At 33.3% G+C, this 21420-nt stretch overlaps 1 protein-coding gene across 1 annotated transcript in view; it reads left to right on the top strand.

Moving 5' to 3' along the window:
* The window catches only part of LOC111501830 (Dorsal switch protein 1), a 33507-nt gene extending 20686 nt beyond the window's left edge, over positions 1-12821 (top strand). The window contains exons 4-6 of the mRNA XM_023155749.2: positions 9493-9653; positions 10622-10796; positions 11565-12821. Coding sequence (XP_023011517.1) covers positions 9493-9653; positions 10622-10796; positions 11565-11681 — 453 coding nt within the window. The 3' untranslated portion in view covers positions 11682-12821. The remainder of the gene's footprint in view (positions 1-9492; positions 9654-10621; positions 10797-11564) is intronic.
* The last annotated feature ends 8599 nt before the right edge of the window (positions 12822-21420 follow it).

Raw genomic sequence — 21420 nt, 5'->3', positions numbered from 1 at the left:
ATACTAAATCAAGATTGTGTTCAACATCTATAATAAGTCCTAATGGCTTGATATAATTAATGACTTTCAATATTACAGGAGTTTTTCCCATATTCAATAGGAAGATCAAACAGTTTGATCTACTCATGAAGATGATCACTTGGTGATCAAAAACACGTGTCGAGGTGTTAAAATAAAGGTTTGGTGTTGGAAAAAACTCCAGTAATATTCATTACTATACTAAAGATTCCAAACAATGCATCACAAGTAATAACTTTCAATTTATAAGTCTAAAATCAGAATAAATCTATTTATAAAACTTTTGTTGTAAAAAAGCGAGTGGTGCTAAATATCTGTTGTTATAATTACTTGGTTAGGAGCTGTTTGCCAGATTGGCACCCCACGCTTTTTTACACCAATTTTTTTTTATTCATTCTGATTTCAGACTTGAAAGGCATTAATTACATCAAGCCATAGGAGTTATTATCGATGTTGAACACAATCTTGATTGAATTAACTTCGAATTATTTTTTATATTTTATTTTGTGTTGCTAATAAAGCCTGTTTTTTTTTAGTTTTTTAATATAAAATATATACGCATGCACAGACAGTGTGGTTGTCTTACTTGCTCTCACACAGAGACTGTGTGAGGAATCTGGCGATCCTGATCGGGATAATGAGATAAACTCATCAAATTATTGTATTGTCACCGATTCTTTATAAGTATACAAAGTTCAAAATAAATATGTTCGTTTAAAGTTAGTCAAAATCGAGTCCATAGGAGTCGACTACAAATAAACGCACAAACATACAAGTGAAGCCAATATAACCGTGTTAAAAAAGGCATTCATCTCTTGAAATATTCTTATCCGAATGCATCGCAAATTAAATAAGTTTTATTGCCGTAAAACTCACTTTTAGCGACCTAGACATCAATTATTTCATTATTTTATCGCTTTAAAGGAAATAAATTTCAAAGTTATCCACCCAAATAAACAGAAAAAAATGTATTTCGAATGTTCGAGAAATGGTGACTTTCGTAAAACTGATGCTGCAATTGAAACGTTATTTTGGTAGAGGTGCCAAAGTCAACTGTGTGGGGAGCAGTGAATAATCCCATTCAATATAGGAAAAAGCGAACAGTGAGTGAGATTAGTGCAAATTATTACGAAATGAATGAAGAGAATAATTGTGTTCCAACCTCAGAATCTTTATAGGAACGTTTTTTGCAGGATGCACGAATTATTAAATGTAGCTAAACATCTTTCTACATGTACTTACATTTTAAATGAGGTACTTTCAGAGATTCACAGGCTAGAGCTGGAAGTTGTGAACATGGCAGGTTGTAAAACCTCTTCAGTATCAATGGCAAGTACATACACATTATTCAATGTATATTGTATAGGTTGTTGGTTGATTCATAGCAACAAAAAAAAGAAAATATAAGAAAGAAATAAAAAAATGAAAACATATTCATAGATAAGACCTTGTTAATCTTGAGCTTGCACAAGTTTCAACTTCTGAGGGTTGTAGTTTGGAAATGGACGATACCTGAACAGAAAAAACTACATTCATTTCGTATTTGAACGTTCATGTAAATATTTCGAAGTTTATTTCATATGAATATATTAGGGTTTCATTATTTTTTTACCTTATCAAATTTTGTGACGAGCAATTTTCTCTACTTTTTATTATTTTCACGCGTAAATGTTATCCAAAATTATATGTACAAATTGCAATAATCGTACCAAATAATGCATGCGCTTTTGTTTTTAATTGGTCTAATAATAATTCAATTCAGTTTTATCATTCGGGTTTAAAACGTCAATTCAAACACTTAATCTTCTGACTGTTTACATCCATATATCCAAAGATATAGGATGCGGCATCAAAAACGAAAGAGATCAAATATTTTCAAGGTACATTTGTTGTGGAAAAAATGCTGAAGCCAAAAACATCGATTTTTAATTGTTTCGAGAATAACATATTCATGTATGGTGGTTAATTGAAAAACGCTTCGAGCATCTACTATGAATTAATCAATAATTAATGCAGTTTTGAATGCCGTTGAAGTTATACAAGGTTTTCTAATTTGGAAAACGCGATTAATATTACTGGAGTTTAGCCCCAAAACCAAACCGTTATTTTTAACACCTCGACACGTGTTTCAATCACCAAGTGGTCATCTTCAAGAGGAAGATTAAACTTAAAATTGTGTTTCAATCACTTGGTGATTGAAACACGTATCAAGGTGCTGAAAAAAATTATTAAAAAAATCAACGGTTTGGTGTTGGGATAACACCAAAAGTTCCAAACAGTGCATCACAAGTATAGAAAACGCAAGTTTTTTTTCCGCAAGATAACAAGTTATCCGGCAGAATTTTCTGTAAAATCACTTTTTTAATGTGTTACACTCGGTACCTTTCCCTATTTAAATTATATAGATGATGACCAAGGAGCGGGGAGGGAAGTATGACAGTTGAGGCTATCATAGAAAGATGTCTCCCTCTAGATTAAAAATCGACTGTTTTTTTACAAAAAATTTTTCATGGCAAATATGTCTTGAGAATATTTGATCTCTTGTTCGGTACCCGGAGCCCGGTACTGTATTATCATAGAAATGAAACATTTCTATTCTTATTCCTTGACTTAATATTATATAAAAGACGTGCATTCCTTATACTTAGATATACATTTGTATGATCCTTTTGCATTAAATTATTAGTACCTAGTAATAACTAACTGAAGCAATTCTCTCTTCCTAAAGTTCCTAACTTATACCGCTATGAATATAGAGAAGTGGCAACACTGTCTGGAGTTTGTGGTCTTTTCTGCCTTTTTTTTTTGAGAAAGCGAAGGTAAACTGGTTTCTCCGAACCAAATCGTGCGTCTTTAGTCAGGGGCTCTCATGGAAATTTTTGGCAGGTACTTGTTATGTTATCTATACTTCACAAAGAATTTTGGTCTTTTTGGGGTCCGTTATTTTTTAAAGAACCCTTTTGTTTTTTATCTTCGACTTAAGACATGGAACCTATCATTCACCTAAATAGTGGGAAGATTTACTACCGACTTTTTTAAAATCTCGGGTCAAAAGTTGTTCACAGGAGACGTGTATCCTTCTAATTCAATAACAATTTCCTATAAAAATTATATATATATATATATGTGTATATATATATATATATATATATATATATATATATATATATATATATATATATATATATATATATATATATAAATAAATAAATATATATAAATATAATTAACTAACATATTCATAAATTGGTAAATAACAATTATGGGATAATGCCGAAGAGCAGGTGATGATTTACATTAGCTTCTGTCATTGTTCTAATAGGAAATCAAAAATTGAATTACTCAACTAATTGAAAAAAAAAATCTGTATATCCTCTCCAAACTTGGACATTCTTCAAATTGTATTCCCTCGAGTCAAAACATTGTTAGATTCGTTCCTGGAACCCTTAATTTTTTCATCAATTTATAATCGTTTTTTGCAGAATGCGTATTCAGCATTGATTTTTTTCAAAATATATATTTCAGCATAACATTGACGAGTCATGAGAAATATTATTTAGGTTACATTTTAAATAATCTGATGGTGAAGGAAAATTTGAAAAGTAGATTTCTCAATTGTAATAAAAAATTCCAATTTCTTCTACAATTTCTGGAAATTTTTTCGAAAAAAAGACTCCTTGTAATTAGAAGTTAATAAGAGAGGATTAATATGTTTCATGTTGATAATTTTGTATATTTTGCTTAAATATTAAAAAAAGAGCACTTCCTTATAAAAAATGTTGAAGTAATTAGTAAATGATGACGTGAATGTATCGTCATGTTTTCTTCATTGAAACGGATATGCATGAATAAGTATTTGAAATATATAATAATTTTATTACCACGGTTTCGTTCCGCCTATGAGTGTCCGACATCTGTCGAATCTTTCAAGGTTCTCTAGGCCAGGGTTCAGGCTCCTTAACTTTGTTGATGTGCTCGACGGTTTCAGATTATTTTTAAATTGCTGAATGATGAAGTTTCTGGTGCAGTTTTTACATACTCGCTCGATCATTTCCTGTTAATACTTTTTATTGAATTTCCATTGTATTTTATCATCTGCTTGTTACATTCGTTAGAAGTCAAAGGAACTTCTTTATGAACGCGTGTTGATTAAATACTGTCCGGTCGTCATTTTCTAATCATAATGGCTTCACTTTCCTAACGGAATAACTACCGGGAGTTGGTGATAAATATCTTTTTTTTTTTCGGATTATTTTCCAAATTTTGATGTTGAAACGTTTTTCAATAAAAAAAATTGTTAAGAGTTGGAAAGTCTACGAGCTCTACCATTATCAAATGAAAATTTGTGACCAATTTATCAACAGTATTATTTGTGTAGGTTAGGCCGCAACCCGCAAGGGTTTATTGTGGCTCACACCTATTCGTACTCGACCAAATAAACCCAGCTTCTTACATTCATCAACAAGTGATTAAATCAATCGAGGAAAAATACAAACATACTTAGAAAATAAATATTTCAAATTTACACATTTTTCTGGGTAGGGATCTGGGAGAGGTAATTTAATTCGAAATATTTATTATCATACTACATTTGTATCTCTCCGACATGAACTTATAAACTTCTTTTCTGCTTGAAGTTTTGTTCACGAGATGGAGCTATTACTAGCTAACAGAGTTGGTTCAGATGAAAGTTTCGTATGTGCTGTCTTGTTGGATCTCTCCTGCACTGACGAGTGTAATACCCTGAAACCTTATGAAAACGTTTCATGCTATTGTATACTAAACACGTGTTGCTATTTTGTAAACTGTCTAGTAGAAATCGCTCAATAAAGTGTTACTTGAATAATCCCTAAACTGGTCTTTAAGAAATCACTTGATTGATTTCAGCGAAGTCCTACTGCTGGAAGAACGAAAAACTCTTGCAAAAAGTTTTCCTTTGTGGGAACTGGCAATGTCTGTAGGATGTAGGTAATTCAATGACGATCGTGGTATTAGCCGGAGAAGTAGTTGTTTTCCGGCAGGCATTTGCCACACCCTACATAATCTCTCAACGTTGCTGTTAGAAGAGGCGAAGACTAAGAATTTCATTTGACATACTCATTTCCTTTGGTTTTCAAGTGTTTCAAACCAAAAACTGTAATGACTTCATAGCATTAACGGGGAAACTACTATATAGGTTGATGTTAAAAAGGCAATATGAAGGGATTTTCGAAAAACATTCACCCTTTCAAATGTTGCTTTCTTAAAAATTCACTCATGAAATTTGAATCTTGCGATTGTTGCATTGGTTAAAAGTTTTGTAGACTTTGTAACCCTGTATGGGAGCGGGCCCGACTCGCTTCTAGAACCGTTCAATATTCTGAAAGTGCGTATCTTGCAAATTTTGTCTGGTCCCTATTAAGCTCATTGTATTAGGATACCATTGATTTTCATCCTCTTGCAATAAGCTGGCGCTTGCGCACCGTGTTTACTTACAATCTACTGGGATGTAGGAATGAGAATTCATAGCCCAAGTACGAGGATTTTTTTTTCAGAAAGATCAATATTCAAGTGTTCCATTTCATTTTAATTTTCGAACTATTTTTTTTTTGTATATTTCTAATAACACTAGGAAATTCAAGATAAAATTGAATGATTGTAAATTAAGATCGAAATGTTTGAATCGTGCTGTTTGTTGTTTTGTTTATTGTTTATAGGATTATTAGGATTATTATTGCAGAAAAAATCAATTATTCCGGATGACAACTAAATAATTGTACATGGCTCCATTAAGTGTCTTGTGGATAAAAAAATGTTGATATTTGGAACCCGATATTTCCACTGATAATAAATACAATTGAATATCTGTGAATGTTCAACCAGGCAAACTTTTATTGCAAAAGGTCGGTAACATAGAATGAAGTGGCAACAAAAAATATTTTTTTTGTTATAATTATTTTTAAATTGATGTTCCAGTGAGATAAGCGTTCAAATCATATGGCTCTAAGTCTATGGGAAGTTTTTTAAGTTCTCTTTTGAAATCTCTCAATTTTCTTAATCCGTTTTATTCTGTTAGGAAGATGGTTGAAAAGCTTGATCGACATATAGTGGTCGCTTTTTTTCAGTTGCTGTTAGTCTATGAAGGGGATACATATATTCATTTATTTTAGTGGTATACTTATGACCAGGTATATTTATTATATTCTTAGTGAAGAGGTGTGAATTTTTATAAATGAACATTAGGCATTCATAGATAGATATAAATCGCGTAGATTGTCATTATATTGGTAGATTTGAATACTGTTCTGCAAGTTTGGTTATATTCTTATTATTCTTTTTTGAACTATGAAGATTTTTTGATATTTCGATTGCTACCCAAAAAAAAATAATTCAGTATCGAGCAACCGATTCGAAGTTAGCCGTGTATATTGTTTTTGTAGCCTCGTTGTGCAGATATTTTGATGTAAGTCTAATTCCATACGATATTCCATCCGATGTTTGCGAGGTTATCAATATGACAAAAACAATTCATGTTCTCGTCAATGTGAATTTCTAAAAATTTGGTGTTGTGGGACAGTTGAAAAGAAGAGTTTTGAAGGTCCACCCTTACTGGATAATCAATGTTGTCTTGGTTTGTTCTGAACAAAATAATATGTATATTCGATTCATTTAGTATGAATTTATTTTTATTGAACCTGTCCTTAGTTTTGTTGAATAGATCTGTAGTATTTACCATCATCTATGGGAAGGTTTCACCACCTGATAACAGACTTGTGTCATCTGCGAAGATAGTTTTGAACTGACCGTGTATTTTTTTTTAAACTATTTGACAGGACATAAAATACTTTTTTCAAAAGACGATCCCAAGTGACCATTTATTTTCATAATGGCGGTGTAAAAGCACTTTTTTTCAAATTCAATGTGGCGACACTATGATGTCATCTATGGAAATGTTGTCAAACAACTTGATTGTCACGTGTATTATATCGTTGAAAAGAGAATTTTATGTCCTGAAAAATGCTAAAAAATATACAGGGCGGAATCTGTAATTTTTGACTGGGTTCATTTCCGTTTAAACCGGTTAGATTGCCAGTTGTTTATTCCGATTTTTTTTTACCTACCAACTGAAGGCGGCTTGTAAAATAATGTCACCCGATATACAGTATCATTATTTTTTAGTTATGATGTAATATAAAAATTTCAAATCCACTTATCCCACTTTCTCAAAACAATTCATAATTTTTTTGTTTTGTTATCTCAGTTTTGTTAAGATTTCATTATAAATAGGCACTCATTGGGTGGGCATATTTTCAAACGTCTCACTTATATTTCCAAAAAGTCCAGTCTCATAACATAACTTTACATTTCTATGCAAAAATTATTCCAGTGATGATAAATATGGCGATTGTGAAAAATAGAACGAATGTCATCTGTCTTGGCAATGGACCTCTTTGGGGAGCCTCCTATTTTTTATATTCTTGAAATGGGGCTTCTGTCGAACTCATAAATGGATTCTTCATGAAGGGATATATCACCGCCTTACATTAATGACTGCCAATTTTCATCTAAAACAAAAAGACCCCACACTATGCATTTACTTTTGAAAAATTCTAAGTTTAATTATCATCCCAGATGTTATATTTAATTATTCTTGTGTGGCAAAAAAGCAACTAAAAAAATAAATATTAAATAGAAATTTTTACAATTAGTTATCAACTCACTAGTTCTTTAGCAAAATTCTAAAAGACAGAAATCTTCATTCTGCTTTTGCCGCGAGTGAACTAAAATTCGCTGAAGGTCTGCAAGTTAGGACCAACAGGATCAATACCAACATAATAATAATAATATTTATTCGTTCATAACGATCATAACATGATGACATAGAACAAGTCAATAATAAAAATAAAAAATAAATATGATAGATAAAATAAAATAAAATCTAAATATATAGATAGAAAACCCCGTTGATTGACACAGTCGATTATATGATTAAAATCGTAGGTACATCAAAATTAAATATAATTATGAACTGAGCCACATTTGGTAATTGTGTTGGCATTCTAGTCAACCCATGAAGGCATTAACCGATTATACATTGCATAGGATCTTTCAAATACTCATCAACAGAGTAATAGGCTTTGTCAATTAAAAGTTGTTTCACATACTGTTTGAATTCTCTCAGCGACATTTCTCTAACATGAGTTGACAATTTATTAAATAATTTGATACCCATATAAAAAGGACTTGATTCGGACCTGGCCAGTCTGTGAATTGGTATTTCCAATAAAGTTGAATTTCTTGTACTGTATTTGTTTCTATTCAATGGAGCAAACAATTGTCTGTCTGATTTTACAAACATCAGTATCTGGTAAATATAAATGCAAGGTAAGGTTAAAATTTTTAGGATTTTGAATAGTTCTTTACAGCTCGTGCGTCTACTTACTCTTTGAATATTTCTGACAGCTCTCTTTTGTAAAATAAACACCCTTTGCGCTTCACTAGATAAACCCCAAGCTGATATGCTATATGAGATTAAAGAGTGAACATGTGCATGATAAAACGTAAGTAATACAGATTTGTCCACAATTTTATTAAGTTGATACAGGCAATAGCACATTGGTGATATTTTTTTGCCCATTTCATGAATGTGATGATTCCACTTACAATCTTCTGAGAGGTTAAGTCCCAAAAATTTAACTGATGTTACTTGTTTTAACGAACCATTTGATGCTTTTAAAAGTAAGCTGTGATCATACCCTTTTGGTGCATAACTAAATCTTACAAAAGAGGATTTTTTATCATTGCAAACTAATTTATTTTTGGAGAACCAATCCTGTGCTTTCAATATTTCTATATGAGCAGAGTCAACTGTAGCAGAGATGTTTGGTCCATTTACCAGTAAGGTTGTATCATCTGCATACATTACAACATCACCTGCAAAATCATTGACATATATTATATAAAACAATGGTCCCAGAATAGAACCTTGTGGCACTCCCATGGTATAATTACGGTGAATAGACTTAAACTTGTCTATCTCAACATATTGTGTTCTATTGCCCAGGTAACTTTCAAACCATTTATATGGAATGCCCCTAAATCCATACTTTTCTTATTTATCTAGCAGGATTTTATGATTAACCAAATCAAATGCCTTACTAAGATCCAAGAAAACACCCAGGATTCTCTTTCCTTCATCTAGCCAATACCACTAGTTCTTACCTTGATTGTCACCAGTGTTACAGACATATTGGCTACAGATCCTCTTTTGGGGGGGAGGGTTGAAAGTAGGCATATTGAATCTTCCCTTTTGAACTGTTCAATGACATTTCCAATAAGTTATTTCAAAAATTTCCGTCTTAAGTTGTCACAGTTAGTCTAAAGTTTCCATTTCAGACTATTCAAGGAGCCTAACAGTCTTTGAAAATATGCTACGAAAGTTGTTTGACAGTGATCTAGTTACAATCAGTAAATTCAATGAATGCTTATTTTCAGACCATGTTGGACAAGGAGAAGAAACGTTTCCACGAGATGGCTGAGAACGACAAGAAACGTTACGACACAGAAATGTCGACATACACTCCACCAAAAGGGGAGAAGCAGAGAGGAAAGAAGAGGAAACAAGTAAAGGATCCCAATGCACCCAAACGTTCATTGTAAGTAAGCAAATATCGAAAAGAGAGTCATTATTTTTGCCTGCTATACACTAGTGATTTGAAAAATGTTACGAATGAAGTATTGTTTTCAATTGTTGCACATGATCATATCTTTCAGTATCATATATGACATAGAACAAATCAATATGAAGTAAAATATGTTCCATATTAGACAACGAAGCATAGAGCCAATTTCAATGAAAAGTTCTCGATATCAATAGTCCGAGACGAATTTTCAACTTTGTCTGATATTCAGTTCCGTTTTTATGGGGCACCTCTCCATCTACCCAAAAATCTATGATCCAAAAAAATTGAATTATCAATACAAAATGAATCGAGAACCGACCAACTGAGCCTGTCTTTAAAATGTCCAAGAGGCCGCCTGTTAAATCTAAAATAACATATATAAGTTAGCCTCACACTCTGACGTCCATTCATATTCTACTAGAAATAGAAACCTAATATTTCCACTTAATATAACCTAACCTACAGTTCACTAAATATGGGTGAAGTTGGCAGAAAGCATCACCGATTATGCCACACTTTTTGAATTCAGAATCAACCTCAAGTCATTTCTGATAATTTATTTCATTTTCTGTAGTAATTTTATTAAATATAGTAAGCCCTACTAGAATTATAGCTAGAAATTTATGAATTTATTTATCACGGTATTCCATTATGTCATAATAATTGTGAAAAATATAATTATTATTATTCAATAAAAATTTTTTTCTGCATAGTTTGATCAATCAGCAGCTACTCACTATGGTTGTTTGGTTATATACCTGTGCTAAATTAAATAAGGGAAAATGTAGAAGCTTTGAAAATTTTCAACCACTTCAAATGTCGATAAGTTTTCCAACACTCTTTTAAAACAAACATGCATCTGTAAATTGATTTGTTTCTTAATCTCCCGTAATCCTTGAATGGCTTAGAATTTATTATCAACGTGGTATAATCTTTTTCAGGTCAGCATTCTTCTGGTTTAGTAATGATGAACGTGGTAAGGTTAAGGCCCAGAATCCTGAATATGGAGTAGGTGATATCGCCAAAGAGTTAGGTCGAAGGTGGGCTGATGCCGACCCAGCTGAAAAAGGAAGATACGAAGCTCTCGCCGACAAAGACAAGGCCAGATACGAGAAAGTAAGTTGTAACTGCTGGAAAACAAATCTTTGACATATTGGCTGACTTTTTGTAAAATATGCTTTATGAAAATGATTGTTTGTATACCCCCATTCGCTCTGTAGTAGTATGATTCTTAGTTTTCATTTATTCAATTTTCAAGATTGGGTATTCTTCATGTGGATTACAACCCGTCTTTTGTGCTCTTGAGGTTCACCCCTCTCGCTAGAAACCTTTTGCTTGGTCCACATAATTACTTATCTCTTGAAGTAGACCAAAACTCGCAAGTGCCATGTTCATTATCTGACAAAAATACACTAACCTTATTAAAAACTTTCAGAGATCTAGCACAAAGATCAAGGATCTACTTTTTTTTTCATATATATTAATTCAATAATAATACTACTGATTTACGGCGTTTTAAGTCCCTATGAGGCTAATAGAGATATTATATGCTACAGCAATACTATGGTTAAACTATCTGGATATTATTTTTGTTGTGTACATACTCCTGTCGAAAACATTATAAAAAATCTGACCATGCCTTCTCCAAATATTCATTGGTTTGGAGTTTTTTCTTTCAAGTTTCAAGGGCGTGTTTACACAACGTGATAGAAAGAAGCATATGTATGAGTGCACTATAGAAATTTTCAACCTACATGTGAGAATGATATTGCATTGGAGTTTGTAATTTTTGTACAGCTTGTTATATGTAGAAAGAGCTTTCTAAATTACGATATGTTCATGTCTTAGAAAGTATTCAATGTGACGGTTTTTATCCTCTTTCAGGAAATGACTGCTTACAAAAAGAAGAACAATCCTGCCATGCAGCAAGCTCAACCCGTACCTGAGGTAGAGGAACCTGAAGAGGACGAGGAAGAAATAGAAGAAGATGATGATGAGTAGATTGTAAGATAAACTCGGTAAATCGCCTTCTCATTCCTCTATTGTAAATATACATATAGAAGTGTATTATCTCTCGTTCTCTTTTTTTTTACCCAATCGTGTGTACTTACAAACTGGACAGTGTGAGTGAGCTCTTCGTTCCTCCTACTTCATGACGATCAGTTTCAGTTTTTAAGTGTGTCGTGTTTTTTATATTTTTATTCTGCCTCGTGCTTTCGTCAACCTGAATCGAGCAGAGGGTTCAAATTATGCAACCTACAGATTTTATCCAGTAACGTCATTTCATAGAAGTTTATTAATATTAAGTGGTGTGTATAATCTTTCCAAGTTTTACATGACTGAAAATTAGTCTGTCGAATTGGTTGTCGTTCACTTCAGCTACTGATTCAGCAGGCACTGGACGTGGAATAAAATTTCACGCGTAAATGTCTTCATTTTATGTACAAATGATTTAAATCTGTAGGTGCAAGTTTTATTTATTTCAGAAACAAATATTAAGTTGTAAGTAACACTTCTAGTATAATTGTACCCTGTTTGCCCCTACAGTATAAGCAGAGCAGTATATTTTATTATATAATTTCCGTTGTTGATAGTTAATGGTTCAAACCAAAGCGCGGAGAAGATGACGTTGAAAAATAATTTTTTGACATTTTCTCCAGATGTACATTCAAAGCGGGACAATACATTAAGAGAGTAATGCTAACAAAGCATGTTCTTAAAGATGTTATATAAGAGGTTCCGAAATGGGCTGAGAGTATGCTAGGAGACTCAAAATTTTGAGTTTTCATAAGTTTGTTTCCGTTTGATTTCCTTTTTTTATGATTTGAATGTTTTGTGATTTTTTGATACTTTCAGTTTTTCCGAACTTTTTATAATCCAAAATATCCACTGTACAACACAAAAGAATTTGAAATTCATCCAATGCGAAGTGAAATGTCGATTTCTGTAGTTTCAAGTGGTTATTTTGAAAAATTTACTTTTGAAATTGTTAACAGTTTAAATATTTCCATTGAATGGACAAACATTTCACCTCTCATAACAAATTGCTCTGTGTTATTTTAGGGAGAAAAAATAGAAAGCAATGTTTGTTTTTTATATCTGATAGGGATAACTAAAAAAATAATAAAAATTTCATTAATGTTTGTTGTTTTTTTTTTATTTTTTTTTTATCGGTCAAGTACACTACAGAATTATTATAAAATCCCAAATGGTACATCAAGAGTTCAGTTATGAACCCAACAAGTAAAATCCTTAATATAAACTATTGTAATTGCTTAAAAATAAGTAAACCTATTTATTTTTCATCAGTCCTATACACCACAAACTTTTTATAAAATACCAAATGGAACATAAAAAAAGAGAAAATATTGAAAAGACAAAAATAAGCGAAGTTATTACTTCATATTAAATGAAGGTATGCATTTTCATTTGTCAAGTTGTACGTTATGTTCAAATAAAAAAAAATATGATTGAAAGAAATAATAAACGACTATTCAGAAGTTTAATGAACAATCTCTTGATGAAGTCGTCTAATTGCCATTTTTTTTATTTTGAATGTGACAAATGAAAAAATGCGATTGCTAATTAAGAATCTTGAGTTAACAGAAAGGCAAAGGTTATCTAAAATAGCTGAACAATTGTAGTGGAAGTTTATTATTTTATGAAGGAATAGAACCATTGCAAGTTTACGTCTGTCCTCAAGTGATAATAAACCTAATACAGACAGCCTCATTTGCGAGGTAAATCCAAAGTAGGGTAGGCCAAGTTTCCAAATTATATATTTAGAGGCGCGATTTTGCACTTTTTCAAGCCTCTCTTTATGGCAAGCATAAAGAGGACACCAAATAACACTATTATTTTCCAAAATACTCCCAACCAGTGAAAAGTATAATGTCTTTATAGCAATCATATTCTGTAATATGCCGGGTATTTCTTTTGATGAATCGGAGCATTCTGAATGCTTTACAACAGATATTATTGACATGATCAATAAAGCTTAGTTCTTCATCGAAAGTAATTCCCAAATCGCATAAGCTTTTGACAGTTTGAAGAGTTGCATCATTAATGGAGTAGTTCCCAATGACAGGCTGTGTTATTCTATAAAATCTCAACACATTACATTTCTTAATGTTAACTTCAAGACAATTAGTATCACAGTAGGAACAAAAGCTATCTAGGTCATTCTGAATACATTCAATATCATTGGTAGATTGCACTGTTTTGAAAAACTTGAGGTCGTCCGCATACAGAGCGATATTACAGTGTTCAAACACTGATTTAACATCATTAATGAAGAGTAGAAATAATATAGGACCAATGTGCGAACCTTGCGGAACCCCTGAAGTCACATGAATTGTTACTGACACACTCAGCTATCTTCACATTCTGCGATCTACCGGAAAGGTAGGATTCAATAAATTCTGCACGTTATTCCAAGATTATTAAGTTTTAAAATTAATAGTTCATGACAAACTGAATCGAAGGCTTTAGCAAGGTCCGTGTAGATAACATCAACTTGAAACTCTTGCTCAAGTTTATTTGTGATGAAGTTTTGGTAGACAGCCAAATTGGTGGCAGTAGACTTTCCCTTGTAGAATCCATGTTGTTCATCTATTATGACGTGTTTGAAATTATTGAATATTTCATCCGTAATCAAAGATTCAAATACTTTGGGAATACAAGAAATTTTCGAGATACCCCTGTAATTCTGAATATCATTTCTGTTTCCACTTTTGAATACTGTAGAAAGGAAAGATTTTTTCCGAACACCTGGAAAAATCCCTGTATCAAATGATCTTTCAAAAAGTATTTTAAGAGGATGTGATAAACTGTGACAGCAAATCCTTAACAATACTGGCGGAATTCCGACAGGACCCGCGTCCTGTCGGAATTCCGCCAGTATTGTTTTTCAATTTATTTTCAATATTTATAATTTTTTCAAAGGTTGTGCTGGCCTATAACACGTACATTTTTTAAAAATGTTCTTCACCTTCGAATCCATTATTTCATCAGTTTCATTGTTATGTCAAAACAACTTTTGAAATACAGATTCATGAAATGTGGAAACATATAGATCAGAGTTCGAAAGTGTACTGAATCGTTTTGAAAAATATTTTCTGAAATGTTGAGCTAGTATTTATACACTTTTTAGGTTTCTTGAAAGACTGCACTAATCTTCATGTAAATATTGCAAATACTGAAGCTGAAAAAAACTAATAAGTAGTATGATCCAGCATACTTGACACATAAGTTACGTTCAGATATTTGTAATGAGACTGGAGTGAGTGACTATCGAACATTCTGAAAGTTTTGAAAGGACCAATATACGAAGAGTGGGAGTATATTTTATGACTAAAAATAATGAAATGTCACAAAAAACTTCCAACCGACTGACCTGAAACCCCAAAACCTTAAACAGTTGCTATTGCTAGGGTGTCCTACTACATATTTAAACATCAATAATAACATATTCAAAAAACACTCCCAAGGGCCGTTAAAGTACTACGTAAGCAATATAGGGGGGCGGGGGAGCCTTTGCTTTACTTATTTTTGATGACATAGGAGGCGGGAGGGTTCTAGACGGTGATTATGTCAGCAGTAATTATTTACTTTTTTACATATATGGCAACCCACACATTGTCTATATATGAAAAATGCATATAAAAATGTTTACGTAAGCATTGGAGGAGGGTAACAGCTCAGCTTATTTTTGCTGAGATGGGGTGGGGGTAAATAGTTGTAATGAATATGCTTACGTAATACTTGATTTGCTTGCTCCTAATGTGAGATTTCCACTTGAAAGTTAACAAAACCGCGGCACGGTTTTTGCTATACGATAGCATCTTCGGGCATTACAATTAGTGTTTGTACAAATTCTGTGCCGTGCTTTTATAGTAATTTGATTCATAATAAATTCATAATTAACTATTTGTCTATTTAAAAATGGATTGAGATCGTGAAGCTGGCCGTGGTACAGGTGAAATACAACAGCTTCATGGCTTTAATATTATGAAAGTTTCTGCAATTTTTAACAATGAAACCTTAAGCTCTGAGAGATTCTGAAACTTTTTGTGAAATATATATTATTATAATATTACCCCTAGGTCTTTGATCTCATTACATCTCAGCAGATCTGAATCCTGTATTACATACGAGAATGTATAAACCTCTTTTTTTTCGACTATAACCCACTACTTTACATTTCTCCACATTAAGTTTCAATTCATTATTGCCACACCAAGCAACAAGAAATTCTAATTGAGATTGAAGATTTACACAATCACATACTTCCTTAATTATAGAAAATAATTTCAAGTCATCTGCGAAGCATAACCGCTCACAAGCTAAACTTTCACATAAGTCATTAATAAACACTAAAAACAAAAGAGGACCTAGGTTGGAGCCCTGAGGCACACCAGAAGAAGCTATATATGTTCTAGATTTACACCCGTTATAGGAGACGAATTGTTTTCTACATGTCAGATAGGATCGCATCAGCTGACAGGCAGTATTCGTAAAACCAAAACTCATCAGTTTATTGAGCAAGATACCATGATAAATTTTATCAAATGCTTTAGAGAAATCCGTGTATATAACATCAACTTGGCCATTGTTATCTAATGTCTCTGAAATAAATTGAGTAATAATGACTAGATTTGTAACAGTAGAATGCTTAGTATAACAAATCCATGTTGATGTTGAGATAGTTGCCGTTGAACAGAAGCGTATATGCGATTATATAAAATAATCTCAAAAATTTTAGAAAACATATAAAATAGATATAGGTCTGTATAATTCTCTATACACGATTTTTCACCACTTTTGTGTACAGGACATACTTTAGCTAATTTCCAAATATCTGGAAATGTTTTAGTTTTGCCAATGCTCCTGCACAATCCTTCAACAAAAATGATGGGATCATATCTGGGCCTGATGTCAGTTTGTCCTTTAGTTTTTTAGTTGCATGCAGATATAACCTCAGTTTCTTGAATGGGGTAAAAATGAATATGAACATTATTATTCACTGTACCAACTTTGTTCAAAAGTGAGCCAGATTTTGAATACACCTCACTGAAAAAATTACTGAAGGCATCAACAATATCTTGAGGATTCTCGAGTTTGTTTCCTAAGTAGGTTACTGATCCTGGTATTCTTGTGCTGTTATTCTTAGAGTGAACTTATGACCAGAATCTGCTAGGATCTCTAGACAACATTGTTTGTATGTTTGCAAGATAGTTATCATGTGCGGTTTTTATTTGGCTTTTAATCAAAGCACGCAAACGTTGGAATTCAAATCTATCCTCATCACGTGTAAATTTCCTGAATTTCTTTCTGAATTTAGCCTTCTGTTTAATGTTCTTTATGATATTACAATGAAACCATTTAGGATAAACATGACTAAACTTTTTGAATTTGGGTATATGATCCTCAAAATGCCATATAAAATTGAATATAGGTTATCGACTAATTTATTAACGTCCTTGGACGTACCTAAATTACTCCAATCAGTTTCCTCTATCCCTCTATACAAAGATGGAAAGTTCGTTTTCCTAAAGTTATATGTGATGTTTGATCGGTTTAACTTGAAATTATTTTCTTTGATGCGTGTATACAGCTATTTTTTTACTTAATGCAGGATGGTGGTTATCTTCAGGTACAAAAGACAAATTTTTTATGGGTAGGTAACATAACAAGAAAAAGGTGAAAAAACTAGATCTAACATTCTGTTCAGGTAATTAGTTATACAGTTTGATTGTTTATACTCGAACATGTCAAAGTAGTTGAGGGTTATACGCGTTTTTGGATCATTAACATCCTTTTCGATGAACTTCGGAACATTGAAATCGGCAAAAAAAAATTGAATTACCCTCATATAAATAATCTAACTGTTTGAATTTATCATGAAGAAATTTGGCAGGTAGTATTATTCCTAATGATTCTCAGAAACAGAATTTGTACAAACAGTATTGTGACGCCCGAAGATGCCATCGTACAGCGAAACACGTGTTGCGATTTTATGAAATTTCAAGTGGTAATCTCACATTGAAGTGTGTTTTGTTAATACGTTATAATTGATGCTCATCAAGTATCGGTCATAATTTTAATATAAATAATAATAATTTTACAAACAACAATGATGAATGCTGTAATGCAAGTGCATAACAATTCAAAATACACCAAGACAATTGCGAATGCACATGTCCACTCCAAAAATCTATAGTCCCGAGACAGTTCCAAAGGAGTAACTCTTGAAATACTGATCGCCATAAATTACACTCCTTTTATTCCTTTTCTAAAATCTGAAGGATTAAAGAGTAAAAAGAGTAACTGATGTTGATATCCTAACTCACCTATGGTTGGTCTTCATAAGGTTTAGAAGCATATTAGTCGTTTCACTATTTGTATGATTTTCAAACAGTCACAGTTGAGACCTGAAAAGTTTTACGCAAGTCTACTTTCAGTAACGAGTTTGATAAGGGAATACGCCTATTAAACTATTGAAACCCAGCAGAACAAAAATATTGAAAAAATTAAAATTTCAATCCAATAATCTCTATTCAAATAGGCATCCTAATTTTCATACATAGTTTACAGATAGTAATTATAGATACAATATATTATTATTCTATATATAATTTAAAGGCATGACTCATTCCTTGGTGGAGACGAAAACCGGTTGTCTGGGATTTCACCTGCGTCGGTACTTGGCACCTTGTCACCTTCCTTCGACCTCTGTATCAGCAGCTTCATCAGCGAAATTGGCCAAAAACGAAAATACAAGTGTTTAGAAGATAATTTCATTTTAGAAATCGAGTAGGAATAGAAATCGAAATATTTGGTACCTTTGGCTCCCAAGAAATTGGAGTTCATTCGTGAAATCGGTATAAGGATCTCCAAAGAGACAAATGACCCCAGAGCTACTGTTGAATTGTGAATGCAACATCATATTCAGGTACAATTCCTCAATTCAAAAGACTAAGTGAATTTTTCATGTTTTCCATGAAAAAAATATATCAACATCCGCCTATGATAGTACAGCTATTCCTACCCTCATTTCCAATCGAGCATCACCTACTTCGGATTCTAATCCTCATGTTTTGTGCAACGACAGTGCTATTCAGGGTTACCTGAGCAACAGTGAATACGAATCTCTGCAGACAGTGAAAGAATCGAAGATGTGCAATGTGATGGAGGACTCGCAGCAACACAGTAAAGCTTTGACAGAAGAGGAAGAGTAAATTATAAACGAGGCTGAACTTGGTGCTTTGGTTGAACCCGCACAGTCCCCAAAATAACTAATTCACAACGAAGTTGAAGTAACGAATACCATCCCTGTTGCAAAGTCGAGGACAAGTCTGTTCAAATCCGATAAAGCCAATGTTTCGTCAAAAGTTTCGCCAAAGTCACTTCTGACCATGCCACCGAAAATGAATTCAACAACAATCTACACACGTGCCGCTTCAAGCACTCCAGAAGGTTCTACCAGTTTATGGATCCTGACTTACAGGATGCAAGTTTCTATCTACACACACGATCGACGGTAGGGCAATGAGTTATTGCAGCCAAAGGATCTGCTTAATCAAAACAATTACTGCTAGATCATTTCGGTTTTGCAAGCTCTGATCTCATGTCCACCACTCTACAACTTGGTGAACAGACTGAGCAAAAACATCCCTTCGAACGAGAGAATGAAGTTCATCTCAGTTATAGATGGCATGTGTCGTTTGACTACTCACCTTACAACATTGGGACGAAAGACAGGAGAGTATAAAATATAGGATAAAGAAAATAACTTTTGCCTAATTTCTACTAAGATTTTCATTTGTTATAACCGGTTTTGGTTTATTAAACCATTCTCCCATACTCAAAATGAATTTCTACAAAATAAATGGGTCATTAATCGAACAAGAGAGTGGATAAAAGTTCCAAGAACAACCAAACAGCAAGATGCGGAAGAATTTCTAAATTTTATTTTGAACAGTTTCAATGATGGAATGTTGGAGTCAATTGGAAAACCTCCTAATGACTTTGCAACTCATGCAATGATTCAAGTGATGAGTGGAAGGTGACAGGATCGAAAAATAATGGATATGTACCCGAAGGACCAATTTTGCCAGTACATCGATAAGCGACATCTTTGGGGCAACTAATAAGTATATACATCGTGCCGGAGATAACATCTTTATATATAGACTAACCAACATTATTAAGAATAACCAGCCTTTTCTCAAGCTGCCATTCTGCCACTCAACATTGTGGAAGTTGAGAATATCAGGGAAGCGCTTGAGGTACTCGTCTTCAAGAATAATAGGGGCTGATTTCGTCGAAAACTAATGACCAGGTCTGCGAACTTATCGTTATCGATAACTTATGTTATCCTCATAATGCATGTGAAATTTTTCAATTAGAGCCACGACGGTTGCACGAAGATTATAAAAGCTTTGGAGTTTGAATTCGATTCAAAATTGATTCGATACTGGTATCGTCGGAAGCACAGTCTCCAAAAGAGAAACAGTACAAACTATTATTCAAAGCAACCCTAGCTAATCATAAAATTGCGTCTCATGACAACCTCGCTCTTGAGTGATCAATCAGTTCACTTAGAAGTCCATTGATTGACTCTTGCTGGAAGATTATTGTATTCGGAAAGACCTCTATGACACAGTAGAGATTAGTTGTTCGGGAATAATTGGTAGTAGGAACAAATAATTTGTAATTGTTTCTTGTGGGATAGTCGTGGATTCCATGTTGGAAACTAATAAACTGGTTGAAGTGAGGAGGTGCTAATTCAAACAGTATTTAAAATATTAAAATCATGGAGAAGTATTATGTCCTATCTGCTTTGATAGAAAGCCAGTCCTGAACCGTACTAACGGCAAAGTACTGTAATGAATCTGAAGCCGGCCCTGACCGGTGTCCCAGTCAGCCAACGCATGACGCATACCGCGAAAACTCCGGATGGGTCCCGAAATCCGCAGAGGGATCCGGAACGTTCGTTGACGATATAAAAACGTCGCTATTCGTCCCGAAGAGTAGTCTGTACCAAGAAAGCGAATCGAGCGGTTAACAAACGGTGAAGATAAATTAAGCGTTAGTTACTGAGTGGTGTAAATAAATTAGTTGTGATAGTGAAGTATTGTTAAAATAAATTTGTTTAAGACAGTTAATTCTTTAATTCGTTACAGTACTAATGGGGGTGTGTATCTGTTACACTTCAAAAGTAATCCTATTCTCTGACTACTGCAATGAAGATACTGTTACGTTTTCCCCTTGGGTTTATCAATAATTGACTACACCGAACAATAATCAAACTCAACTTTATTTCACTTCATATACATCCAACAAACATTTCAACTAAAACTTCAACCATTATTCAAAATAGATCGCTCCACGTATCGCATTGTAACTTCCACTTGACTGTCTCGATGGGCGAGTGGATGGCGCTTATATTTGGCAATTGAAGGCACTGTGACATTTCTCGAAATTCTATCGAAGCCGGTAGCATTATTCTCGCTACATCTAGAGCGGCAGCGAACATTCGCGAGCTCTTAGCTACATCACAATTGGTTTATGACTATCAGTGGCGGCCGGCGTTATTTTCTTTAGGGCATGATTACCAACAATACCTATATGCGATTTGGATCAAGAATTACTCGAGAAACAAAATCGTATGATTAGAAATGAATAAGTCACTGAGAAAATTTTAACGAGGTCCAGAAGATCAACGGATAATAATCAG

Source organism: Leptinotarsa decemlineata, unplaced genomic scaffold (assembly GCF_025532065.1).
Source record: "Leptinotarsa decemlineata unplaced genomic scaffold, Ldec_3_MD MMD2_P_RNA_scaffold_6, whole genome shotgun sequence".
NCBI classification, from domain to species: Eukaryota; Metazoa; Arthropoda; class Insecta; order Coleoptera; family Chrysomelidae; genus Leptinotarsa; species Leptinotarsa decemlineata.
Note: the sequence above shows the minus strand (reverse complement) of the source record. Positions and strands in the feature narration are given on the sequence as shown.